Source organism: Sturnus vulgaris, chromosome 34, assembly GCF_052056855.1.
Source record: "Sturnus vulgaris isolate bStuVul1 chromosome 34, bStuVul1.hap1, whole genome shotgun sequence".
Taxonomy (NCBI): Eukaryota; Metazoa; Chordata; class Aves; order Passeriformes; family Sturnidae; genus Sturnus; species Sturnus vulgaris.
The window spans coordinates 636,184-662,634 of record NC_142276.1 but is presented as its reverse complement, the minus strand read 5'-3'; the positions used below and the strand labels follow the sequence as shown (position 1 = coordinate 662,634).

At 63.0% G+C, this 26,451-nt stretch overlaps 4 protein-coding genes across 4 annotated transcripts; 2 read left to right on the top strand and 2 right to left on the bottom strand.

Annotated features, from left to right (window-relative positions):
- Positions 1-80: 80 nt before the first annotated feature.
- LOC148220609 (uncharacterized) lies at positions 81-2,928 on the bottom strand. Its single transcript, XM_088155026.1, has 3 exons — positions 2,877-2,928; positions 1,964-2,120; positions 81-1,194 (listed from the first exon to the last, which is right to left on the bottom strand). The coding sequence occupies exons 1-3, from the start codon at positions 2,926-2,928 to the stop codon at positions 81-83; spliced, it is 1,323 nt and encodes a 440-aa protein (XP_088011152.1).
- On the bottom strand, positions 2,715-17,226 carry WNK3 (WNK lysine deficient protein kinase 3). The gene is made up of 15 exons (XM_088155025.1): positions 16,873-17,226; positions 14,336-14,508; positions 14,030-14,250; positions 13,153-13,310; positions 12,967-13,055; positions 11,126-11,345; positions 9,992-10,238; positions 8,266-8,387; positions 7,965-8,179; positions 6,784-7,867; positions 6,587-6,703; positions 4,935-5,045; positions 4,810-4,840; positions 4,648-4,731; positions 2,715-3,693 (listed from the first exon to the last, which is right to left on the bottom strand). The coding sequence occupies exons 1-15, from the start codon at positions 17,224-17,226 to the stop codon at positions 2,936-2,938; spliced, it is 3,984 nt and encodes a 1,327-aa protein (XP_088011151.1). The 3' UTR covers positions 2,715-2,935.
- A 2,038-nt stretch (positions 17,227-19,264) lies between these two features.
- TSR2 (TSR2 ribosome maturation factor) lies at positions 19,265-21,111 on the top strand. The gene is made up of 5 exons (XM_088155039.1): positions 19,265-19,389; positions 19,507-19,597; positions 19,722-19,813; positions 20,318-20,560; positions 20,903-21,111. Exons 1-5 carry the CDS (start codon positions 19,309-19,311, stop codon positions 20,972-20,974), a joined length of 579 nt encoding a protein of 192 aa, XP_088011165.1. The 5' UTR covers positions 19,265-19,308; the 3' UTR covers positions 20,975-21,111.
- A 279-nt stretch (positions 21,112-21,390) lies between these two features.
- On the top strand, positions 21,391-26,440 carry ZWINT (ZW10 interacting kinetochore protein). The gene is made up of 8 exons (XM_088155038.1): positions 21,391-21,483; positions 21,851-21,935; positions 22,301-22,406; positions 23,301-23,467; positions 24,316-24,366; positions 24,638-24,720; positions 25,234-25,401; positions 26,332-26,440. The coding sequence occupies exons 1-7, from the start codon at positions 21,455-21,457 to the stop codon at positions 25,322-25,324; spliced, it is 612 nt and encodes a 203-aa protein (XP_088011164.1). The 5' UTR covers positions 21,391-21,454; the 3' UTR covers positions 25,325-25,401; positions 26,332-26,440.
- The last annotated feature ends 11 nt before the right edge of the window (positions 26,441-26,451 follow it).

Genomic DNA, 26,451 nt, shown 5'->3' with positions numbered 1-26,451 from the left:
ACCCCCCTAAACCCTTCCAGGACCCCCCTAAAACCCTTCCAGGACCCCCCGAAACCCTTCCAGGACCCCCCAAAAGCCCCTCACTCACTTTTTCCCGCAGCCGCCGCAGCTGCTCCCGCAGCGCTTCGTCCTCGGGCTCCGAGGTCCCCATCGCTGCTCAGGGGGGTCTCGGGGGACCCCGGGGGGAGCAGGGGGGCCCCGGGGGGGTGTGGGGGTCCCCCCAGCCCCCCACTCTCGCTGCCCGAGCTGGGGCCCCCCCAGTCGCCCTCGGCGTCGGGGGGCTCGGGGGGTGGCTGGGGAGGGATGGGGAGGGGGAGAGAGGGGTGACAGGAGATGGGGGTTGGGGTCCCTGGGGCAGATTTGGGGGCTCTGGGGTAGTTCTGGGGGTCCCTGGGGCAGATTCGGGGGTCTCTGGGGCAGATTTGGGGGTCTCGGGGGTAGTTCTGGGGGTCCCTGGGGCAGATTCGGGGGTCCCTGGGGCAGATTTGGGGGTCTCTGGGGTAGTTCTGGGGGTCCCTGGGGGCAGATTCGGGGGTCTCTGGGGCAGATTCGGGGGTCTCTGGGGCAGATTTGGGGGTCTCTGGGGTAGTTCTGGGGGTCCCTGGGGCAGATTCGGGGGTCCTCTGGGCAGATTTGGGGGTCTCTGGGGTAGTTCTGGGGGTCCCTGGGGCAGATTCGGGGGTCTCTGGGGCAGATTTGGGGGTCTCTGGGGTAGTTCTGGGGGTCCCTGGGGCAGATTTGGGGGTCTCTGGGGTAGTTCTGGGGGTCCCTGGGGCAGATTTGGGGTCCCAGGGGCAGATTCGGGGGTCTCTGGGGCAGATTTGGGGTCCCAGGGGCAGTTTGGGGGGTCCCTGGGACAGCTGGGGGGGGTCTCTTGGGGTAGTTCTGAAGGTTCCTGAGCACTTTTGGGGGGTCCTGGGACAGATTTGGGGATCCCTTGGGGCAGTTTTGAGGGGGGTCCCTGGGGTAGTTCTGGGGTCCCTGGGGCAGTTTGGGGTCCCTGGGGCAGATTTGGGGGTCCCTGTGGCAGTTTTAGGGTCCCAGGGGCAGTTTGGGGGGGGTCCCTGTGGGTTTCTGAGGCGGTTTTGGGGGTCCCTGGGGCAGATTTGGGGTCCCTGGGGCAGATTTGGGGTCCCCAACACCCACCTGGCAGTGCCCTCGCCTGGGGGGGGTCCCCGAGTTCCTCCGGCTCCTCTGCGGGACAGGGGGGTCAGTGGGGGGCACGGGGGGTGGAAATGGGGGGAAATGGGGGGGAAATGGGGGTACAGGGGGGCACAGACGGGATTTGGGGGTTTATGGGGTGACACAGACGGGATTTGGGGTTTATGGGGTCACACAGACGGGATTTGGGGGTTTATGGGGTGACACAGACGGGATTTGGGGTTTATGGGGTCACACAGACGGGATTTTGGGGTTTATGGGGTGACACAGACGGGATTTGGGGTTATGGGGTCACACAGACGGGGTTATGGGGTGCACACAGACGGGATTTGGGGGTTATGGGGTGCACACAGATGGGGTTTATGGGGTCACACAGACGGGATTTTGGGGTTATGGGGTGCACACAGACGGGATTTGGGGGTTTATGGGGTCACACAGACGGGATTTTGGGGTTTATGGGGTGCACACAGACGGGGTTATGGGGTGCACACAGACGGGATTTGGGGGTTATGGGGTGCACACAGATGGGGTTTATGGGGTCACACAGACGGGATTTTGGGGTTTATGGGGTCACACAGACGGGATTTGGGGTTTATGGGGTGCACACAGACGGGATTTTGGGGTTTATGGGGCGCACACAGACGGGATTTGGGGTTATGGGGTGCACACAGATGGGGTTTATGGGGTCACACAGACGGGATTTTGGGGTTTATGGGGTCACACAGACGGGATTTCGGGGTTTATGGGGTGCACACAGACGGGATTTTGGGGTTCCCCAGCTGCTTGGGGTCCCCCCCCATACCTGTGTGGGGGTCTCCCCCCCCCGGGCGGGGGGCGCAGGCGCCGGGCCCAGCTCTTGATGCGGCGCCCCCAGGCCTTGCGGGGGCTGCGCAGGCGGGGGGCAGAGCCCCAGAGGGAACGGGACAGCCCCGGGCGGGGGGGCGGGCGGGGGGCGAGGCCTGCGGGAACCCCACACGGAATTGGGGTCACCGGGGTGGGGGATTGGGGGATTGGGGTGATGGGGATGTGGGATTGGGGATGGGGAATGGGGAATAGGAATATGGGATAGGGGATTGGGGAATGGGGAATGGAAATATGGGAGTGGGGAATGGGGAATGGGATTGGGGGTTTGGGGTGATGGGGATGTGGGATTGGGGAATGGGAATATGGATTGGGGATTGGGGAATGGGGATTGGGGGATTGGGGTTTGGGGAAGGGGGATTGGGGATATGGGAATGGGGTGATGGGGATATGGGATTGGGGATGGGGGATTGGGGAATGGGATTGGGGATAGGGGAATATGGGATTGGGGAATGGGAATATGGGAATGGGGAATGGGAATATGGGATTGGGGAATGGGAATATGGGAATATGGGATTGGGGAATGGGAATATGGGAATGGGGAATGGGGATATGGGATTGGGGAATGGGATTGGGGAATGGGGATATGGGATTGGGGGTAGGGGATGGGGAAATGGGATTGGGGATTGGGGAATGGGAATATGGGATTGGGGGATTGGGGTCATGGGAATATGGGATTGGGGGATTGGGGTCTGGGAATATGGGATTGGAGATGGGGGATTGGGGAATGGGAATATGGGATTGGGGTTTAGGGGATTGGGGTTTGGGGAATGGGGTTTGGGAATTTGGGATTGGGGTTTGGGGATTGGGATTGGAGTTTGGGGATTGGGTTTGGGTTCAGGGACACCAAGGACTCAGCTTTTGGGGGACAGGGAGTTTGGGGTTGGGGACAATCACTCCCCACATTTGGGGATCAATGAGGTCTCGGGGTTTGGGGGACACCAAAAAATTCTGGGGATGGGGACAGTGGCCTCCGATCCTTGAGGGACACGGAAAATTTGGGGTGTCCAGCTCTGGGGGTGGGGGGGACACTCACCTCTGCTCCCGGGGGTCCCTCCTGTCCCCCAGCACCGGTGACTGTCCCCAATCCTTGGGGGTCACCCGGTTCTGGGGGTCCAGTGACGAATGTCCCCAATCCTTGGGGGTCACCCGGTTCGGGGGGTCCAGTGACGAATGTCCCCAATCCTTGGGGGTCACCCGGCTCGGGGGGCTTGGGCACAGCCAGCCCCGGTTCCCCGGGTCCCTCCTGCCCCTGTCCCTGGGGGACAGCCAGCTCCGTGTCCCCAGGGACCAGGGACTCCTGGTGGCCCTCGAGCTCCGGAGGTTTGGGGACAGCCACGGGCGAGTGTCCAGGTCCCTCCCGGTGCCAGGGGCTGGGGACGCTCAGCCCTGGCTTTTGGGGACCCCCCAGATCTTGGGGTTCGGGGTTGATCCGTTCTGGTCCCGTGGGTTCAGCCACCTCCTGGGGGTCAGGGCCAGCTGTCCCCAAAGCCTTGGGGACACCCAGCTCCTCTGGTTTGGGGACAGCTGGCCCCTGTCCCTGGGGGACCCCCAGGTCCGGCCCCCCAGGCCCATCCTGCTCCGACGCTGTGCTCTTGTTTGTCCCCTGTCCTTGGGGACCCCCCTGCGATGTCCCCAAGGCTCTCCGGGTGGGTGGGGGTCCCCCAGGGCCTGTGGGGAGGGGGACACCCGGTAAGGGATTGGGGGGGTGACACTGTCAGGGATGGGGGGTGACACTGTCAGGGATGTGGGGTGACACCGTCAGGGGTGGGGGGGTGACACTTCCAGGGATTGGGGTGACACCATCAGGGGTGGGGGGGTGACACTTCCAGGGATTGGGGTGACATTGTCAGGGATTGGGGTGACACTGTCAGGGGTGTGGGGGTGACACCCCCATCTCGGGGGGTGGTGACACGTCCCTGTGTCCCCCCCGGGGACAGGGTGGGGGTGACACCCCCATCTCGGGGGGGGTGGTGACACGTCCCTGTGTCCCCCCCCAGCCCATGGGACAGGATTGGGGTGACACCCCCATCTCGGGGGGGGTGGTGACACGTCCCTGTGTCCCCCCGGGGACAGGACTGGGGTGACACCCCCATCTCGGGGGGGGGGGGGTGGTGACACGTCCCTGTGTCCCCCCTGGGACGGGATTGGGGTGACACCCCCATCTCGGGGGGGGGTGGTGACACGTCCCTGTGTCCCCCCGGGGACAGGACTGGGGTGACACCCCCATCTCGGGGGTGGTGGTGACACGTCCCTGTGTCCCCCCGGGGACAGGACTGGGGTGACACCCCCATCTCGGGGGGTGGTGACACGTCCCTGTGTCCCCCCCCAGCCCATGGGGACAGGATTGGGGTGACACCCCCATCTCGGGGGGGGTGGTGACACGTCCCTGTGTCCCCCCCCGGGACGGGATTGGGGTGACACCCCCATCTCGGGGGGGTGGTGACACGTCCCTGTGTCCCCCCCCAGCCCATGGGGACAGGATTGGGGTGACACCCCCATCTCGGGGGGGGGGGTGGTGACACGTCCCTGTGTCCCCCCCCAGCCCATGGGGACAGGATTGGGGTGACACCCCCATCTCGGGGGGGGTGGTGACACGTCCCTGTGTCCCCCCCCCGGACGCACCGGTGGCCTCGCGGTTCCGGATGGTTTGGTTGATGCAGAACCTCCAGCGCCCCACGGGCGATGATTGGGGGGGTCCTTCCCCTGCTGGGGGAGGGGGGAGGGGTCAGCAGGTGTGGGGGGGGGGGGCGACCCCAGCCCCCCTCCCCTCCCCCCGCTACTCACCCCCTGCTGACGACGGCTCCAGGGGTCCCACCTGGGGGGAGACACATTTTTTTTTTTTGGGGGGGGGGGGGTGTCAGTGGTGGGGGGGGGGGGGTCCGGGTGGGGAGGGGGGCGGGGGGGAGCACCTGGGGGTCCGGGGCGGGGGTCCCGAGGAGCCCCCGGGCCTGGGCCACGATGGCCTTGAGCTCCTCCACGAACTTGTCCCGTTCCCCCTCCAGCACAAAATTGTCCTCGACCTGCGGGGGGGGGGGACACGGGTTGGGAAAAGGGGCACGGGTTGGGTGGGGGGACAGGGGCTGGGGACACAGGGACAGGGGTTGGGGACACGGGGACAGGGTTTGGGGACTCAGGGACAGGGTTGGGGACACGGGGACAGGGCTTGGGGACACGGGGACAGGGTTTGGGGACACGGGGACAGGGTTGGGGACACGGGGACAGGGTTTGGGGACACGGGGACAGGGGTGGGGACTCAGGGACAGGGTTTGGGGACAGGGGGACAGGGGTTGGGGACACAGGGACATGGACTGGGGACATTGGGACAGGTTTGGGGACACGGGGACAGGATTGGGGACACGGGGACAGGGGTTGGGGACACGGGGACAGGATTGGGGACACGGGGACAGGGGTTGGGGACACGGGGACAGGGTTGGGGACACGGGGACAGGGTTTGGGGACACGGGGACAGGGGTGGGGGACACGGGGACAGGGGTTGGGGACACGGGGATAGGATTGGGGACGCGGGGGACAGGGTTTGGGGACACGGGGACAGGGGTTGGGGACACGGGGACAGGATTGGGGACACGGGGACAGGGGTTGGGGACACGGGGACAGGGTTGGGGACACGGGGACAGGGTTTGGGGACACGGGGACAGGGGTGGGGACACGGGGACAGGGGGTTGGGGACACGGGGATAGGATTGGGGACGCGGGGGACAGGGTTTGGGGACACGGGGACAGGGGTTGGGGACACGGGGACAGGGTTGGGGACACAGGGACAGGGGTTGGGGACACAGGGACAGGGGTTGGGGACACGGGGACAGGGGTGGGGACACGGGGACAGGGGCTGGGGACACAGGGACAGGGTTTGGGGACACGGGGACAGGGGTGGGGACTCAGGGACAGGGTTTGGGGACACGGGGACAGGATTGGGGACACGGGGACAGGGGTTGGGGACACGGGGACAGGGGCTGGGGACACAGGGACAGGGGTTGGGGACACAGGGAAGGGTTTGGGGACACGGGGACAGGGGTTGGGGACACGGGGACAGGATTTGGGGACACGGGGACAGGGTTTGGGGACACGGGGATAGGATTGGGGACACGGGGATAGGATTGGGGACACGGGGATAGGATTGGGGACACGGGGACAGGGGTGGGGACACAGGGACAGGGTTGGGGACACAGGGACAGGGGTTGGGGACACGGGGACAGGGGTGGGGACACGGGGACAGGGGCTGGGGACACAGGGACAGGGGTTGGGGACACAGGGAAGGGTTTGGGGACACGGGGACAGGGGTTGGGGACACGGGGACAGGATTTGGGGACACGGGGACAGGGTTTGGGGACACGGGGACAGGGTTTGGGGACACGGGGATAGGATTGGGGACACGGGGACAGGGGTGGGGACACAGGGACAGGGTTGGGGACACGGGGACAGGGTTGGGGACACAGGGACAGGGGTGGGGACTCGGGGACAGGGTTTGGGGACACGGGGATAGGATTGGGGACACGGGGACAGGGGTGGGGACACGGGGACAGGGTTGGGGACACGGGGGTCACCATGTAGCAGGCGATGTCCTCGGGCGCGTCCCCATCCACATCAAACCTGAACGTCACCATTTTGCTGTCGTGGGTCTCCAGCTGGCACTCCACCGTGTTGTCCCCAGCCGAGGACACCTGGGGGGTGGGTGGTGACACTCTGTGACCGTGCAGGGATGTCCCCAAATGTCCCCAAATGTCCCCAAATGTCCCCTGACCTGCAGCACGGTGAGCTGGAAGCGGGCAGGGCGCTGGCACGAGGCGCGGCGCTGGCGGGCACGCGGCCCTGGCACCTCGGGGACATCGGGGACACGCAGCAGGGACACGGCCTCGGCTGGCACCGAGGGCTCCTCGGGGCCAGGGGGCATCGGGGACGGTGGTGGCATCTCTGGGGCTGGCGGTGGCATCGGGGATGGTGGTGGCATCGGGGATGGTGGTGGCATCCCTTGGGCTGGTGGCATCCCTTGGGCTGGTGACATCCCCATGGCTGGTGGTGGCATCATGGATGGAGGTGGCATCTCTGAGGCTGGTGGCATCCCCATGGCTGGTGGTGGCATCATGGATGGTGGTGGCATCCCTTGGGCTGGTGGCATCATGGATGGTGGTGGCATCCCTTGGGCTGGTGGCATCGGGGACAGTGGTGGCATCTCTGGGGCCGGTGCACCCCCATGGCTGGTGGTGGCATCATGGGTGGAGCTGGCATCCCTTGGGCTGGTGGCTTCAGGGACGGTGGTGGCATCTCTGGGGCTGGTGGCATTCCTTGGGCTGGTGGCACCCCTGGGGCTGGTGGCACCCCCATGGCTGGTGGTGGCATCCCTTGGGCTGGTGGCATCGGGGACAGTGGTGGCATCTCTGGGGCCGGTGACATCCCCATGGCTGGTGGCATCGGGGACAGTGGTGCCATCCCCACCACTGGTGACATCCCTGGCACCAGCTGTGGCTGCACGGCGGGCACGTGCTGTGGTGTCACCGCCTGGGGCTGGTGACATTCCTGGAGCTGGTGCCATCCCCGGGCCTGGCTGCAGCTGCACCATGGGCACCAACTGTGGTGGCATCGCAGCTGGGGGTGGCACCCCTGCAGCAGGTGACATCCCCCGGGCTGGTGGCACCCCTGGAGCAGGTGACATCCCCCGGGCTGGTGACATCCCCTGGGCTGGTGGCACTCCCAGGGCTGGTGGCACTCCCAGGGCTGGTGGCATTCCAGCTGGAGGTGGCACCCCTAGAGATGGTGGCATCCCCTGGGCTGGTGGCACTCCTGGAGCAGGTGACATCCCCTGGGCTGGTGTCACCCCCCTGGGCTGGTGTCACCCCCTGGGCTGCTGTCAACCCCTGGGCTGGTGGCACGCCAGCTGCAGGTGCCACCCCCAGAGCTGTTGTCACCCCCCGGCGCCGCTGTCACCCCCCGCAGGTGTCACTCCAGGAGCCGCTGTCACCCCCGCAGGTGTCAGTGCCACTCTCGGTGCCACCCCTGGCCCCGGTTGCCCCCGGTGCCACCTGTGCCTGTGTCCCCAGTGTCACCGAGCCCCCTCCACAGCCACAGGGCTCCCCGTCACGCCCAGGTGGCTCCGTGGTGGCTCCTCCGGTGCCATCCTCTGCTGTCCCCTCCTGGGTCACCTGCAGGACACGGGGGGGCAGTGCCGGGGGGGGGGGGGGGGGTCCGGACCCCCCCAGGACCCCCCCTCAATGTGACAGAGACTTACCTGTGGTGGCACAGGGGGGGACACCCCGTCCTGGGGTCCCTGTGGGTACCCCCAGAGCTGCTCGGGTGCCCCGGTGACACCGGGGACATCGTGGGGGGGGGCACTGTCCGGGAGCCCCTCGGCTGTGGGGAGCAATGGGGGGGGGGGGGGGGTCACTGCCAGGGGGCAGGGGGGCACTTTGGGGGGCTGGGGGCAGCGTGGGGGACAAGGGGGGGGGCACTTTGGGGGGCGGGGGGCAGCCTGGGGGACAAGGAGGGGCAGTTTTGGGGGGGTTAGGGGTGGTTTTGGGGGCACTGGGGGCAGTTTGGGGGGACAGTTTTGGGTGTCCAGGGGCAGTTTGGAGAGGTTGGGGGCAGTTTTGGGGGGCAGTTTTGGGGGGCAGTTTTGGGGGGTTGGGGGCAGTTTGGAGAGGTTGGGGGCAGTTTTGGGGGGCAGTTTTGGGGGGCTAGGGGCAGTTTTGGGGGGCAGTTTTAGGGAGCAGTTTTAGGGGGCAGTTTTAGGTGTCCGGGACAGTTTTGGGGACCAGTTTTAAGGGCTTGGGGGCAGTTTTGGGGGGCAGTTTTGGGAGTCCAGGGGCAGTTTTAGGGGACAGTTTTAAGGGCTTGGGGGCAATTTCAGGGGCAGATTTGGGGGGCAGTTTTGGGAGTCCAGGGGCAGTTTTAGGGGTCAGTTTTGAAAGGTTGGGGGCAGTTCCGGGGGGCAGTTTTAAGGGCTTGGGGGCAGTTTTGGGGGGCAGTTTTGGGGGGCAGTTTTAAGGGCTTGGGGGCAGTTTTAAGGGCTTGGGGGCAGTTTTGGGGGGCAGTTTCAGGGGGCAGTTTTAAGGGCTTGGGGGCAGTTTTGGGGGGCAATTTCAGGGGGCAGTTTTAAGGGCTTGGGGGCAGTTTTGGGGGGCAGTTTTGGGGGGCAGTTTCAGGGGTCAGTTTCAGGGGGCAGTTTTAAGAGCTTGGGGGCAGTTTTGGGGGGCAGTTTTAGGGGTCAGTTTTAAGGGGCTGGGGGCAGTTTTGGGGGGCAGTTTTAGGGGTCAGTTTTGAAAGGTTGGGGGCAGTTTTGGGGGGCAATTTCAGGGGTCAGTTTTAAGGGGCTGGGGGCAGTTTCGGGGGGCAGTTTTAAGGGCTTGGGGGCAGTTTTGGGGGGCAGTTTCAGTGGCAGTTTTAGGGGTCAGTTTTAAGGGGCTGGGGGCAATTTCAGGGGCAGTTTTGAGAGGCTTGGGGGCAGTTTTGGGGGGCAGTTTTGGGGGGCAGTTTTAAGGGCTTGGGGGCAGTTTTGGGGGGCAGTTTTGGGGGGCAGTTTTAAGGGCTTGGGGGCAGTTTTGGGGGGCAGTTTCAGGGGTCAGTTTTAAGGGGCTGGGGGCAGTTTCGGGGGGCAGTTTTAAGGGCTTGGGGGCAGTTTTGGGGGGCAGTTTCAGTGGCAGTTTTAGGGGTCAGTTTTAAGGGGCTGGGGGCAATTTCAGGGGCAGTTTTGAGAGGCTTGGGGGCAGTTTTGGGGGGCAGTTTTGGGGGGCAGTTTTAAGGGCTTGGGGGCAGTTTTGGGGGGCAGTTTTGGGGGGCAGTTTTAAGGGCTTGGGGGCAGTTTTGGGGGGCAGTTTCAGGGGGCAGTTTTAAGGGCTTGGGGGCAGTTTTGGGGGGCAGTTTCAGGGGGCAGTTTTAAGGGGCTGGGGGCAGTTTTGGGGGGCAGTTTTGGGGGGCAGTTTTGGGGGGCAGTTTTGGGGGCACTTTTGGGGTCTCACCAGGCCCGGGCGGGGGCTGCTCCCGCAGCAGCTGCTGCCTCACGTGCTGATCCACCTCGGTGTCCTCGCTCTCGGGGCCCCCTCGGATTTCGGGGCCCCCTCGGATTTCGGGGCCCCCCCGGATTTCGGGGCCCCCCCGGCTCTCCGCCTGCTTCCTCTCCCTCGTCTTCCTCACCAGTGCCAGCCGGTCCCGGATGGATTTGGCCACGGCCTTGGAGTCGCTCTCGTGGAAGAACCCGGATTTCACCTGGGGGGGGAGGAATTTGGGGCGTCCAGGGGGTGCCAGGAGGGAAATTTGGGGTGTCTGGGGGGGGCGCCAAGGGGTCATTTCCATGAGGGATTTTGGGGGGGTGTCGGTTTTGGGACAGGTTCCAGGTGAGGTTTAGGGATGAATTTTGGGGGAGAGGTTCCAGGTTAAAAGTTGAATTTTGGGGTGTCAGTTTCAGGACAGGTTCAAGGTGAGGCTCAGGGATGAATTTTGGGGTTTTGTTGGTTCTGGAAGAGGCTCAGGGATGAATTTTGGGGTTTTGTTGGTTCTGGAAGAGGCTCAGGGATGAATTTTGGGGTTTTGTTGGTTCTGGAAGAGGCTCAGGGATGAATTTTGGGGTTTTGTTGGTTCTGGAGAGGCTCAGGGATGAATTTTGGGGTTTTGTTGGTTCTGGAAGAGGCTCAGGGATGAATTTTGGGGTTTTGTTGGTTCTGGAAGAGGCTCAGGGATGAATTTTGGGGGTGTGGTTGGTTCTGGAAGAGGCTCAGGGATGAATTTTGGGGTTGTGTTGGTTCTGGAAGAGGCTCAGGGATGAATTTTGGGGTTTTGTTGGTTCTGGAAGAGGCTCAGGGATGAATTTTGGGGTTTTGTTGGTTCTGGAAGAGGCTCAGGGATGAATTTTGGGGGTGTGGTTGGTTCTGGAAGAGGCTCAGGGATGAATTTTGGGGTGACTTTTGCTCCGGAGGGAGCTCAAACAGAGCTGGAGGGACCAAATGTCGGGTTCCTGGGTGGATTTTGGGGTGTCACTGCCTTTGGGGCTGCTCCATCCGAGCCTGACCCACAATTTTTGGAGACTGATTTCATTTGGAGAGAACGGGAGACCAACCAGCGTCCGAAATTCGGGAATTTTGGGGCGGCTCCCTCACCATCTCATAGGCCACCTCCTCGGGGACATCAGCGTCCAGGTTGAAGCTGAACTCGATGGCCTCGTTGTCCTTGTGCTTGCCCTTGAGTTTTTTGGGATCCTCCACCCAGAGGCGCAGCGCCAGCGCCGGCTCCAGCCCCGCATCGTCCTCGGCGAGCTCCACGCGCAGCCCCGTGTCCTCGGCAAAGAACGCGTGGTCCAGCAGGTCCCGGATGGACAGCCTGGGGGGCGGGGGGGGCAGGGGGGGCAGGGGGATCAGTCCTGGGGGTGGGCAGGGTGGTCACTGTGGTCAGGGTGGTCAGTGGGGTCAGTCCTGGGGGTGGTCAGGGTGGTCACTGTGGTCAGGGTGGTCAGTCCTGGGGGTGGTCAGCATGGTCAGGGTGGTCAGTGTGATCAGGGTGGTCACAGGGTAGTCAGTGTGGTCAGTCCTGGGGGTGGTCAGGGTGGTCAGTGAGGTCAGTCCTGGGGGTGGGCAGTGGGGTCAGGGTGGTCAGCTTGGTCAGGGTGGTCGTTGTGGTCACTGTGGTCAGTCCTGGGGGTGGTCAGCATGGTCAGGGTGGTCAGTGTGATCAGGGTGGTCACAGGGTGGTCAGTGGGGTCAGTCCTGGGGGTGGGCAGTGGGGTCAGGGTGGTCAGCTTGGTCAGGGTGGTCGTTGTGGTCACTGTGGTCAGTCCTGGGGGTGGTCAGGGTGGTCACTGTGGTCAGTGGGGTCAGTCCTGGGGGTGGTCAGCATGGTCAGGGTGGTCAGTGTGGTCACTAGTCAGGGTGGTCACAGTGATCAGGGTGGTCACAGGGTGGTCACTGTGGTCAGGGTGGTCACAGGGTGGTCAGTGGGGTCAGTCCTGGGGGTGGTCAGGGTGGTCACTGTGGTCAGGGTGGTCACTGTGGTCAGTCCTGGGGGTGGTCAGTGGGGTCAGGGTGGTCAGCTTGGTCAAGGTGGTCGTTGTGGTCACTGTGGTCAGTGCTGGGGGTGGTCAGGGCGGTCACTGTGATCAGGGTGGTCAGTCCTGGGGGTGGTCAGCATGGTCAGGGTGGTCAGTGTGGTCACTGGTCAGGGTGGTCACTGTGATCAGGGTGGTCACAGGGTGGTCACTGTGGTCAGGGTGGTCACTGTGATCAGTCCTGAGGGTGGTCAGAGTGGTCACGGTGGTCACTGTGGTCACTGTGGTCAGTCCCGAGGTGTCCCAGACCCCCAGCCCAGCCCAGCCCAGCTCAGCCCAGCCCAGCCCAGCCCATCCCATCCCAGCCCAGCTCAGCTAAGCTCAGCTCAGCCCAGCCCAGCTCAGCCCAGCCCAGCTCAGCCCAGCTCAGCCCAGCCCAGCCCAGCCCATCCCATCCCAGCCCAGCCCAGCCCAGCTAAGCTCAGCTCAGCTCAGCCCAGCCCAGCCCAGCTCAGCCCATCCCATCCCAGCTCAGCCCAGCCCAGCCCATCCCATCTCAGCCCAGCCCAGCCCAGCCCAGCCCAGCCCAGCCCAGCCCAGCCCAGCCCAGCCCAGCCCAGCCCAGCCCAGCCCAGCCCAGCCCAGCCCAGCTCAGCCCATCCCATCCCATCCCAGCCCAGCCCAGCCCAGCCCAGCCCAGCCCAGCCCAGCCCAGCCCAGCCCAGCTCAGCCCATCCCATCCCATCCCAGCCCAGCCCAGCCCAGCCCAGCCCAGCCCAGCTCAGCTCAGCCCAGCCCAGCTCAGCTCAGCTCAGCCCAGCCCAGCTCAGCCCATCCCATCCCAGCCCAGCCCAGCCCAGCCCAGCCCAGCTCAGCTCAGCCCAGCCCAGCTAAGCTCAGCCCAGCTAAGCTCAGCCCAGCTAAGCTCAGCCCAGCCCAGCCCAGCCCAGCCCAGCTCACCTCTCAGCCTTGTTCTGCCGGATGCAGCCCTCGATGATCTCCTTCACCTCGGGGTCCGTCACCTTGTGGAAACTCGCCGGTTTGATGCCCTGTGGGGGGGGACGCGGTGACTTGGGGGTCTCAGTGGGGCTCTGGGGGTCTCAGTGGGGCTCTGAGGGGGGGTCTCGGGGCTCTCCGGACACCCACGCTGGTGACTTTGCGGTAGATCTGCGCTGCGTTCTGGCACTCGGAGTAGGGATACTCGGACGTGCCCATCTCCAGCATGCACATCCCGAAGGCGTAAACGTCCACGGACTCGTCGTAGCGCTCCTCGTACATCTCGGGAGCCATGAACTCGGGGGTCCCTGCGGGGGTGGGGGGACACACAAACACACAATGAGAGACAGGGAATCACAGCCTGGAATTCTCCCGACTCTCAGCTCCATTCCCAGGCTGACTGCAGCTTCAGTTAGGGAGGAAATCTCCCAGGGTGATAAACAGAATAAATAAAAATTAACCCCTGGTGTCTTTCCCGTGGGACACATCCCGAGGATACATCCCAAGGATGTTTTTCCCCAATTTTCCAACGAGCTCCTGTCCTGTCCTAGCTTCAAATAACGTGATTTAAATACAGAATGTCTGTACAATAAATTGGCTTTTTTTTTCCTCCCTTTTGCTGTCCTTTCTCTCTCTTTGCAGCACAGTAACCACAGACACACATTTAGAGAGTTTTAGGGAATTACAGCTTGGAAATCCTTTCCAGGCCTGGATTTCTCCCGACTCTCAGCTCCATTCCCAGGCTGACTGCAGCTTCAGTTAGGGAGGAAATCTCCCAAGGTGATAACATGATGAAAAAACAGAATAAAATTCATAATAAAAATTAACCCCTGGTGTCTTTCCCGTGGGACACATCCCGAGGATACATCCCAAGGATGTTTTTCCCCAATTTTCCAACGAGCTCCCGACCTGTCCTAGCTTCAAATAACGTGATGCACAATAACCTGGCCTTTTTTTTTTGTCCTCCCTGTCTCTTTCCAGCCCGGGGGGTCCTCAGGGGTGTCCCCAGGGTCCCCAGGGCGCTCACCGATGACGCTCTTGGCGAAGGACGTGCGCATGAGCGTGGCCAGCCCCAGGTCTCCGATCTTGACCGAGCCCGTGGGGCCCGTGATGAAGATGTTGTCGCACTTGAGGTCTCGGTGGATGATGGGCGGCGTCCTGGTGTGCAGGAACTGCAGCCCCTTCAGGATCTGCCGGCACCAGCTGCGCAGCACCTTGGGTTTCATCACCTTGAACCTCTTCAGGTACCTGGAGGAGCCCGTCAGCCACGCCCTGACCCCTGCCAGGTGTGTCCCACCCTCCCAGAGCCCCCCCCCTCCCAAAAAAACCTCACGTTTTGAGGGTGCCCGAGGTCATGAGCTCGGTGACGAGGACGATGCATTTCTTGCCGCGCAGGGAGGACTCCCAGGAGTCGTAGAAGCGGACGATGTTGGGGTGCTGCAGCCCCTTGAGCATCTCGGCCTCCTCCTTGAAGCGCTGCTGCTCTGCCTTGGTCAGTTTGCGGTCCTGCAAGGGCACAGGAGCGGCCCAAAGGCCGGCAGAGGCCTTAGAGACGGAGCCCGGGCTCAGAGGTGGCGGTCCCAGCCCCCAGGATTGTCATTGTCATCATCGTTGTCATTGTCGTCATCATCATCATCATCATCATCGTCATCATCATCATTGTCATCATTATCGTCATCGTTGTCATCATCATCATGGTCATCCAATCCCAGAATCATCATCATCATCCTTGCCACCATCATCCCCCAACTCCAGTATCATCATCATCATCATCATCATCGTCATCATTGCCATCATGGTCATCATCATCGTCATCATCATCATTGTCATCATTGTCATCATCATTGTCATCATCATCATCATCATCACGGTCATCCAATCCCAGAATCATCATCATCATCCTTGCCACCATCATCCCCCAACTCCAGTATCATCATCATCATCATCATCATCGTCATCATTGCCATCATGGTCATCATCATCGTCATCATCATCATTGTCATCATTGTCATCATCATTGTCATCATCATCATCATCATCACGGTCATCCAATCCCAGAATCATCATCATCATCCTTGCCATCATCATCCCCCAACTCCAGTATCATCATCATCATCATCATCATCGTCATCGTCACCATCATCATCATTATTGTCATCATTATTGTCATCGTTGTCATCATCATCATTGTCATCATGGTCATCACCATGGTCATCATCATCATCATCATCATTGTCACCATTACTGTGGTCATCATCATCATCATCATCATGGTCATCAGCATGATCATCATCATCATCATGGTCATCATCACCATTACCGTGGTCATCATCATCATCATCATTGTCATAATCATTCTCCAATCCCAGAATCATCATCATCATCATCACCATCATCCCCCAACTCCAGTATCATCATCATCATCATCATCGCCATCATGGTCATCATTATCGTCATCATCATCATCACTGTCGTCATGGTCATCACTTTCATCATCATCATCATCATGGTCATGAACATTCTCCAATCCCAGAATCATCATCATCATCCTTGCCACCATCATCCCCCAACTCCAGTATCATCATCATCATCATCATCGTCATCATTGCCATCATGGTCATCATCATCATCATCATCATTGTCATCATAATCATTCTCCAATCCCAGAATCATCATCATCATCATCACCATCATCCCCCAACTCCAGTATCATCATCATCATCGTCATTCTCCAACCCCAGGATCATCATCATCATCATCCCTAAACCACAGGGTCATTGACAGCATCACCATCATCATCATCATCAGTTCCAGTATCAATTCAAGCATCATCACCATCATCATCATCACTTCTAAATTCCAGAGTCATCATCATCATCATCACCATCATCATCATCATCCTCAAACCCCAGGGTCGCCACCATCCTCATCCTCATCCCAGGACTGCAACTCCCAAACCCCAATATCATCATCATCATCACCATCATCATCATCATCATCATCATCATCCTCCCCCAACTCCAGGCTCATCTTCCTCACCCCAAACTCCATCATCACCATCATCATCATCATCATCACCATCATCATCATCCTCCCCCAACTCCAGGGTCATCTTCCTCACCCCAAACTCCATCATCATCATCACCATCATCATCATCCTCCCCCAGCTGCAGGCTCATCTTCCTCACCCCCAGTCTCAGGGGTGACACTTGGGGGGACATTTTTGGGCTCAGTCTGGGGGGAATTTGTGGGATTTGGGGCAGGGGTCGCCCGTGGGGCTCGTGGAGAATTTGGGGGTCTCAATTTGAGGGGTCCACGATGAATTTTTGGGGTGTCCTGGTTTTTGGGAGGGGCTCAAGGCGAGCTCAAAGGATCAAATGTGGGATCCAAGGGTGGATTTTGGGATTTTTGGTATCAAAAAAACCTCAAGAGGAATTTGAGAGGATCAATCACAGCTTTGGAAAAGCTTCAACATCAATTTGAGGGGTCAATCGAGGGGTCCACGATGAATTTTGGGGTGTCCCGGTTTTTGGGAGGGGCTCAAGATGAGCTCAGAGGACCAAGGGTGGATTTTGGGGATCTTTGATATCAGAAAATCCTCAAACCGACTTTGGGGAACTCCGGGATAAGTTCAACACCAACTTGAGAAACCGATCAGGGCTTTCACAACAAATTTCAGACCCGTCCCCATTTTCAGAAAAACCTCAAACCCCCCCCCCAGACCCCACACAAGAAAACCCAACCCAGCTCCCCCCGTTAAAAAAATTAAAAAATCCCAATTTCACTTCCCACCCATCAATCCACGACCCCAAAATTCACACATCCCCCCCCCCCCCAAAATTCACCCCCCCCCCCCCCCCCCGGGCTCACCTGCAGCTCACACCAGGCCACCTCCACCCAGGTGTCGGTGTCGAAACCTTTGAACACCGTTTTGAAGGCTCCTCTCCCCAGCTCGATGTCGAATTTGAGGAATCGCCCACCGGGCGAAGTGGCCACGGCCTTCATCTCCGCCTCTTCCTCACCTTCCTCGCCCCCTCCTCCCAGCCGGGGGTCGCCCCTCGGGCCGGGGTCGCCGCCGTCGCTGCCTCGCTCGCCGCGCTCTTCCTCCTCCTCCTCCTCCTCCTCCTCCTCCTCGTCCAGCACCTCCACGCTCTTTCGGAAGAAGCGTTTTGGGGGGGCTGGGGGGGACGCGGGACTTTTGGGGTCCCCCAAATCGGCGGCCATGGTTGTCCCCACGCACCCACCCACACCCCCCCCCCCCTCCCCCACACGCACCCGAAAATTTTTAGGGGGTGACCCCTCTTGACGCCCCCCTTCCCCCCCCCCCCAGGCGCCCCCTGCCCCTATGGATGGGGAGGGGGGAGAGGAGGGCCGCGCGTGCGGGGGCGGTTTAGGGGATTTTGGGGAGGGGTCACCTCGATTTTAGGGGTGTCCCCCTCTCCCCCACCACCACCTCGGGTGTCACCGGCGGTGGCCGCGTCGCCCCCTCCCCCCTTTTTTTGGGGGAGGGGGAGGGAGGATAATCGATAAGGGGAAGGTGGGGGATAATTAATAAGAGCAGCGGGGTTAATTGGGGGGGTCCCCGAAATCTGGGGGGGGTGGAAGCATCCCCCCGACCCCCCCCCCCAGCACAGCGGCCGCTCTTCCTGCGGAGGAAGGACTTCCGGGGGCAGCCCCCCCCCCCTCCCCAAAAAAGGATGCTACAGGTACGCCCCCGCCCCCAAGGATGCCGGAGGTACCCCCGGCCCCCCCCGGCTGCTATAGGGACCCCCCCACGGTGTGGGGCTCACTGTGTGTGATATAGGGGCGGGGTGTGCCCCTATAGCCCTCCTGGACCACCATAGCCCACCCCTCATAGCCCACCCCTCATAGCCCACCCCTTCCTCCAATTCCTGTGTGCCCCCTATAGCCCCCCCTGTACCCCATAGAGCCCCCCAGCCCCTATAGCCCCCCCCCCCCCCCAGTTCCTGTGTGCCCCCTATAGCCCCCCTGTACCCCATGGAGCCCCCCAGCCCCTATAGCCCCCCCCCCCAGTTCCTGTGTGCCCCCTATAGCCCCCTGTACCCCATAGAGCCCCCCAGCCCCTATAGCTCCCCCCCCCAGCTCCTGTGTGCCCCCTATAGCCCCCTGTACCCCATGGAGCCCCCCAGCCCCTATAGCCCCCCCCAGCTCCTGTGTGCCCCCTATAGCCCCCCTGTACCCCATGGAGCCCCCCAGCCCCTATAGCCCCCCCCCCCCCAGTTCCTGTGTGCCCCCTATAGCCCCCCTGTACCCCATAGAGCCCCCCAGCCCCTATAGCCCCCCCCAGCTCCTGTGTGCCCCCTATAGCCCCCCTGTACCCCATGGAGCCCCCCAGCCCCTATAGCCCCTACCCCACATAGAGCCCCCCAGCTCCTATAGCCCCCCCTGTACCCCATAGAGCCCCCCAGCCCCTATAGCCCCCCCAGTTCCTGTGTGCCCCCTATAGCCCCCCTGTACCCCATAGAGCCCCCCCAGAGCTTCTCCACACCCCTCCAGCCCCTGTGTGCCCTCCACCCTCTATAGTGCCCCCATATCCCCCCTGTGCCCCCATATCTCCCTGAGCCCCCATATCCCCACTGTGCCCCCATATCCCTCCTGTGCCCCATATCCTCCACACCCTCCTGTGCCCCCATAGCCCCCTGTGCCCTCACATCCCCCATAGCCCCCTGTGCCCCATATCCCCACTGTGTCCCCATATCCCCACTGTGACCCCATATCCCCACTGTGCCCCCATAGCCCCCTATGTCCCCACATCCCCCATAGCCCCCTGTGCCCCCATATCCCCCACTCCCTCCTGTGCCCCCATATCCCTCCTGTGCCCCATATCCCCCCTGTGCCCCCATATCTCCCTGAGCCCCCATAGCCCCCTGTGCCCCCATAGCCCTCCTGTGCCCTATATCCCCCACACCCTCCTGTGCCCCCATATCTCCCTGAGCCCCCATAGCCCCCTGTGCCCCCATATCCCCCCTCTGTCCCTCAGCCCCCTATGCCCCATAGCCCCCATACCCCCCGTGTGCCCCATATCCCTCACACCCCCCTTGTGCCCCATATCCCCCCTGTGCCCCACATCCCCCCTCTAGCGCCCCCTACACTCCCGCCCTCTCACCCTCGTCACGTGATCACCGCCGCGCGGGGGCTGTCGGGAGCTGTAGTCCCGCCCCGCTTCTGCCTGAGGCCCCGCCCCTGGCCACGCCCCCTCCCCGCTCTCCCATCGATGCCTCGGGGATCTCTCGGTTCCTCGCTCGATCGCTCGGGGCTCGGCCGCGCCGCCTGCGCAGCGCCGTCATGGCGGCCCCCGGCCTGGAGGCGCGGGCCTTGTTCGCCGAGGGGGTGCGGGCAGTGCTGGGGGGGTGGGCGGCGCTGCAGGTGAGGGGGACACACCTTTGGGGGGGGGGGGCACTTGGGGACACAAAGGGGACACCCCGAGGCCAGCGCGAGGTGTCCCCATGTCGTCCCCCTCCCCTCACCCGGGTGTCCCCGCAGCTGGCGGTGGCGCAGGGTTTCGGGGGGCCGCAGGGTGCTGAGAAAGCCGCGTGGCTCAGCTCGGCTCTGCTCGACTTCTTCACCCAGAACGGTGCGTGCTGCCCCTCCCCCACCCCCACCCTCGACCCTTCCCCCCCCCTCGGGGTGGGGGAGGGGCAGAGGTGACACCCCCCTCATCCTCTCCCCCCCCCTCATCCTCTCCCTCCCACCCCCAGCTGACCTGGAGCAGGAGGAGGTGGAGGATTTCCTGGCCGAGGTGATGGACAACGAGTTCGACACGGTGGTGGAGGACGGCAGCCTGCAGCAGGTGGGCTCCCAGTATGGACCAGTATGGAGCAGCGTGCTCCCAGCAGCTGGTCAGCCTCTCCCAGTCACTCCCAGTACAGCCCGGTTTGTCCTCAGGCTGCTCTCAGCATCTTTTAATGGACTTTGTTCCCTCCTGGTAACCTTGGTGCCTTCCCGTGTACTCCCAGTAGCTCCCAGTATAAACCAGTATGGACAAGGATGCTCCCAGCAGCCACCCCCAGGCATTCCCAGTTCATCCCATTTCATCCCCAGGCTCTTACCACCATCCCTCAGTGCTCCCAGTGCCTCCCAGTACAGACCAGTCTGTTCTCAGTGCTGTTTTACTTCCTCCCAGTCCATCCCAGTCCCACACATCACACCCCAGACCCATCCCAGTCCATCCCAGTCCCACACATCACCCCCTAGACCCATCCCAGTCCATCCCAGTCCCACACATCACCCCCCCAGACCCATCCCAGTCCATCCCAGTCCCCTCCCCAGTCCATCCCAGTGTCCCCCCGTGCAGGTGAGCCGGGAGCTGGTGACACTCTTCGCCCGAGCACGGGGTGGGGACGTTGGGGGGGTGGGGGCGGCCCTGGGGGCTCTCGCCCGCCGTGGCCCCGCCCTGGCCGCTGCCCTGGCCAGTGCCCGCCCGGGGGGAGACCCCCAGAGCCCCCCCGGGACCCCCCCCACAGCCCCCCGGAACCCCCCGGAGCCAGGGGGGCAGGAGGAGGAAGAGGAGGAGGAGAGCGGCGAGGAGGAGGAGGAGGTGAGGGGGTGATGTCACTGGGATGATGTCATGAGGAGCTGATGATGTCATTGTTTGGGGGGCTGTCAGATTGGGGAGGGTGCTGATGATGTCATCAGAGGGGGTGGGAATGTGGTGGTGAGGTCATGGGGATGCTGGTGATGTCATTAAATTAGAGGGGTGGGGGCTCCTCAGGACCCCCAGGTGAGGGAGGGCTGGGGGCTGATGACGTCATTCCCGATGATGTCATCAAATGGGGGAAACATGGGGGTGGGGCGGTGATGATGTCACAAAGGGGCTGTGTGTGCGACGCCGATGACGTCACTGGGGAATCACACTGATGACGTCATTGTACCCCCCCAGGCGATGGAGTGCGGGACACCCCCGCCCCCCTCGGACGGCTGGACCGTGGTGCAGCGGCGGCGGCGGCGATGATGGCGGGGAGGGGTGTCCTGTGTGTGTGTGTGTGTGTGTGTGTCCCTCTCCCCCCCAGTTTGGGGGACACCCCTCCCCTACCCTGCTCCCCAAACTGGGGGGGAATAAAGGCCTTTCCCCCCATGGGGGTGTGGGAAGAGGCGTCGTGTGGTTATTGGAAGGAGAGGCCGCTTAGAGAGCCCCAGAGCTCCCTCCCAGTATAACCCAGTCCCTCCCAGTGCCTCCGCCCAGCCCCGCCCATCATGGCGGCCGCGCTGAGGGCTCCATGGCAGCGAGGGGCGTGGCCTCCTCACCGCGCCTTGTGACTGGCTGTCACTTCGCACGGGCGGGAACGCATTTCTCGCGCCGTGATTGGTTGGCGAAGGAGCGGGCGAGCGGCGATTGGTCAGCTAGACTCAAAACGGGAGGGCGCGGGCGCTGATTGGCCGGCGCCTCTCGGGTGGGCGGGGCGAGGCGGGAGAGCGGGAAGACGCGGCGGCGATGGCGGCGCGGCTGGAGCGCGCCCGGGGGTGAGCGCGCGACCCCCGCCCAGGGGGGGACCCCTGAGGGGGCTGCCCGGCCGCCATCTTGGATCGGGGGCGCCCCCCACAACTTTTCGGGGTTTTCACCGGGGCCTTTAAAAGTTCCTCGGGGCCTTACGGGGTCCCTGAGTGACGCTCAGCCCCACACGGAGCACTGCAGTGTCTCCGTGCCCTCAGCGTATCCTGAGGGCTCCGGGGGTCCCTGAGGGGGTTTCCATGTCGGGAGGGAGGATCCCGCGTCCTCATGGGTTCTCCCCTGCTTGTCTCCGTGTCCCCACTCGTGTCCCTGCGGATTATCGGGGGGGATTCCTTCGTTCCCGGAGGTGTCCCCTCATTTCCCCCGCTCTGTCCCCAGGGCGCTGGCAGCGCTCGAGGCCGCCCTGGCCTTGGAGGAAGAGGAGGGTGATGTCCCCACCTTGGTCCTGGTGGATCATCAAATGGTGAGACCCCCAAAACTGCCACAAAACAGCACCTCAAAAATTGTCCTTGGTTTTTCCATTTGCCCCCCCAAATGCTCTCACATCTCCTCTAAAATCACTTCTGACCCCTCCCCTAAATTTCTCACAGCTCCTCTGTGTGGTCTTGATTCTTTTAGTGACCCCCTTGTATTCTCTAAACTTTCTCAGCTGTTCTGTTCTCTGTCATCTTTGCCCCCGTGTTTTCCTCAAGTAATTCTCCTTTGTCACCCCAATTTTCCCATTTACACCCCGTTTTTACCCCACACCTCCAACACCTGCTCTGTGACCTCCTCCCTCACCCCTTGGCACCCCAAATCTGCCCCTGACACCCCAAATTTTCCCCCCAGGACACCCGTCGGAAGCAGAAGCTGCTCCTGTCCCAGCTCCGGGTGCTGAAGCTGCTCCTGGGGGTCATCGAGAATCCGGGGCTGCCCCTGACCCCCACCAACCTGCGTGAGCCCCCCCAAAACCCCCTGACCCCCCCAAACTGAATCCTGAAACCCCCTGAGCCCCCCAAAAATGAACCCCAAAATCCCCTGACCTAAACCATCCAAACCTGGGTTGACACTGAACCCCTTGATGCTCCAGTTTGGGAGTTCCTGGGTCCATTTTGGGGGTTCCTGGGTCCCTTTTGGGGCAGGGATTTGGGGGTTCCTGGGTCCGGTTTGGGACAGAGATTTGGGGGTTCCTGGGTCCCCTTTGAGGGTTCCTGGGTCCGATTTTGGGGGTTCCTGGATCCGGTTTGGGGGTTCCTGGTTCCCCTTTGGGGCTGGGATTTTTGGGTTCCTGGGTCCGGTTTGGGGCTGGGATTTGGGGGTTCCTGGGTCCGGTTTTGGGGATTCCTGGGTCCGATTTGGGGCTGGGATTTGGGGGTTCCTGGGTCCGGTTTTGGGGATTCCTGGGTCCCTTTTGGGGCAGGGATTTGGGGATTCCTGGGTCTGCTTTGGGACTTCCTGGTTCCCCTTTGGGGCTGGGATTTGGGGATTCCTGGGTCCGGTTTGGGGCAGGGATTTGGGGATTCCTGGGTCCGGTTTGGGGCAGGGATTTGGGGATTCCTGGGTCCGGTTTTGGGGATTCCTGGATCCCCTTTGGGGCTGGGATTTGGGGATTCCTGGGTCCGGTTTTGGGGATTCCTGGTTCCCCTTTGAGGCTGGGATTTGGGGGTTCCTGGGTCCGGTTTTGGGGCTGGGATTTGGGGATTCCTGGTTCCCCTTTGGGGCTGGGATTTGGGGGTTCCTGAGTCCCCTTTGGGGTTTCCTGGTTCCCCTTTGGGAGCGATTGATGATTCCCAGCTCCCTTTTGAGGACCCCTCCCCGTTTTGGGGGCGCTGACGCGGGGTCCCCCCAGGCGAGGCGGCGGCGCAGGCGCGGCGGCGCTGGCAGGAGCTGAAGGCGAGGCACGGGGAGGCCCTGGGGGTCCTGGGGGAGGCCGTGCCCCCCGCCCTGGCACAGCTGGACAGGGGCCAGCAGCTGCTGCAGCGAGGGAGGGCAGCCCTGGGGGCACGGCTGCAACAGGTACGGGGGTCCCAGGGGTGCTGGAGGGGTCCCAGGGGGGCTGGGGGGGGTCCTGGGGGGGCTGGGGGCACGGCTGTAACAGGTACGGGGGTCCCAGGGGGGCTGGGGGGGGTCCCAGGGGGCTGGGGGGGTCCTGGGGGTCCCAGGGGTGCTGGGAGTGGGGGTCCTGGGGGGGCTGGGGGCACAGCTGTAACAGGTACGAGGGTCCCAAGGGTGCTGGGGGGGGTCCCAGGGGTGCTGGAGGGGTCCTGGGGGGTCCCAGGGGGGCTGGGGGGGGTCCCAGGGGGGCTGGGGGCACGGCTGTAACAGGTATGGGGGTCCCAAGGGTGTTGGGGGGGATCCCAGGGGTGCTGGAGGGGTCCTGGGGGATCCCAAGGGTGCTGGGAGTGGGGGTCCTGGGGGTCCCGGAGGGTTCCCAGGGGGGCTGGGGCATGGCTGCAACAGGTACGGGGGTCCTGGGGGGGTCCCAGGGGTCCTGGGGGGGTCCCGGGGGTGCTGGGGGGATCCCAGGGGGGCTGGGGACACGGCTGCAACAAGTATGGGGGTCCTGGGGGGGGTCTCGGGGGGGTCCCAGGGGTGCTGGGGGTCCCATGGATTCTGGGAGTGTGATCCAGAGGGTACCAGGGCTACTGGGGGGGGGTTCAATGTGGGTCTGGGGGCTCCCATGGGTGCTGGGGGGTTCAATGTGGGTCTGGGGGCTCCCATGGGTCCTGGGGGTTCCCATGGGTGCTGGGGGGGTTCAATGTGGGTCTGGGGGCTCCCATGGGTGCTGGGGGTTCCCATGGGTCCTGGGGGGTTCAATGTGGGTCTGGGGGCTCCCATGGGTGCCATCCCTCCCTCCCCCCCAGCAAGAAGAGCTGAAGGTGAAGGTGAGCGAGGCCACAGAGAGACGGGACCAGGTGAGACCGGGGGGACACCTTTGGGGTCCCCCTCACCTTGGGGGTGTCCCTTTGGGGTCCCCCTCACCTTGGGGGTGTCCCTTTGGGGTCCCCCTGCCCACGGGGGGGGTCCATTTGGGGTCTGAGCCCCCTTCCCTCCACGTTGGGGTCACCCCAATTTGGGATCTCTTTCTCCTCCAGTTTGGGGTCTTGTTTCCCCCCCAATTTGGGGTCCCTTACCCCCCAATTTGGGGTCCCTTACCCCCCAAATTTGGGGTCTTTTCCCCCCCAGCTGCTCCGGCGCGTTCAGGAGCGGCGCCTGCAGCGGCTCCACCGGCAGGAGGCGCTGCAGGGACTGCGGGAGACAGCGGCCAGGTGAGGGGGGGGGGACAGGTGAGGGGACAGGGGAGGGACAGGTGAGGGACACGGGACAGGTGAGGGGAGAGACAGCAGCCAGGTGAGGGGAGGGGACAGGTGAGGGACACGGGACAGGTGAAGGGAGAGACAGCGGCCAGGTGAGGGGGGGGACAGGTGAGGGGACAGGGGAGGGACAGGTGAGGGGAGAGATGGGACAGGTGAGGGACAGAGGACAGGTGAAGGACGGGGACAGTAGAGGGGACAGGGGAGAAACAGGTGAGAGGATAAGAGAAAGAACAGGTGAGTGGAGGGGAGGGACAGGTAAGAGGAGACACAGGTGAGGAGGCTCAGGTGTAGCTTTGGGGGACCCTGGAATTTGGGTGGGTGGGGGTCGTATCCAGAAGTTTGGGGGAACCTCCACGGCAGGGCAGTGACCAGGTGTGTCCGTCCAGGTGAGGTGGCTGGAATTCTGGGAATTTTGGGGGGTGGTCTTGTCCCCCCCACCCACCCACGGGCTATCATTTGCCACAGGCTGGAGGCCTCGTGCCACCTCTACCAGGCCCTGGCGGGGCTCCAGGTGCTGCCCCCCTCCCCAGGGACCCCGAGCTGCAGCTGGAGCTGAGACCCCCCCCCGGCACCCCCCACCCCCTGCCCCCCCTTCACCTGAGCCTCAGCCCCAGCGGGGGGGCCCGGCTGCAGGTCAGGGGGGCTTGGGGGAGGGGGTTTGGGGGGGCTGAGGGGGGCACGGGGAGGATTTGGGGATTTTGGGGAGGGGGTTTGGGGGGGCTGGGGGGGGCACGGGGAGGATTTGGGGGCTTGGGGGGGGGAATTGGGGGAGAATTTGGGGATTTTGGGGAAGGGATTTGGGGCTGAGGGGGCACTGGGAGGATTTGGGGGAGAATTTGGGGATTTTGGGGAGGGGGTTTGGGGGGCTGAGGGGGCAGTGGAAAGGCTTGGGGGGATTTTGAGGAGGGGATTTGGGGGCTTGGGGGAGAATTTGGGGGAGGGGGTTTGGGGGGTTGGGGGGGATTTGGAGGAGAATTTGGGGATTTTGGGGAGGGGTTTTGGGGGGGCACTGGAAAGGCTTTGGGAGGATTTTGGGGGGCTTTTGAGGAGGGGATTTGGGGGCTGAGGGGGCACTGGGAGGATTTGGGGGCTTGGGGGGGAATGGGGGAGAATTTGGGGATTTTGGGGAGGGGGTTTGGGGGCTGAGGTGGCACTGGGAGGGCTTGGGGGGGATTTGGGGGAGAATTTGGGGAGGGGGTCCTGGGAGGATTTGGGGGAGGAGATTTGGGGGGCTGGGGGGAAATTGGGGCAGAATTTGGGAGCTAAGGAGGATTTTGGGGGGCTAGGGAGGATTTGGGGGTTTTAGGGGGCACTGGGAAGGCTTGGGGGGATTTTGGGGGGCTGGGGGATTTGGGGGGGATTTGGGGGCCTGGGGGGATTTGGGGGGGGGATTTTGGGGGTCGAGGGGGCACTGTGAAGATTTGGAAAAATTTGGGGGGAACACATGGAAAGCTCCAGGGAGGAGAATTTTTTTTTGGGGGGGGGGAGTCCAAAGAAACTTCTGGGGGGTTCAGGGCGGTTTTTGGGGTGGGGGTCTCACCATCCCCCCTCTCCCCACCCCAGAATCCCCCCCTGGGGCTGCCCCCTCCCCTGGGCCCGGGGCTGCTGGAGCTGCAGCAGCGCTGCTGGGGGGGCTGGGACCTGTGGGCAGAGGTGACACACCTGAGGAACAGGTGAGGGGGC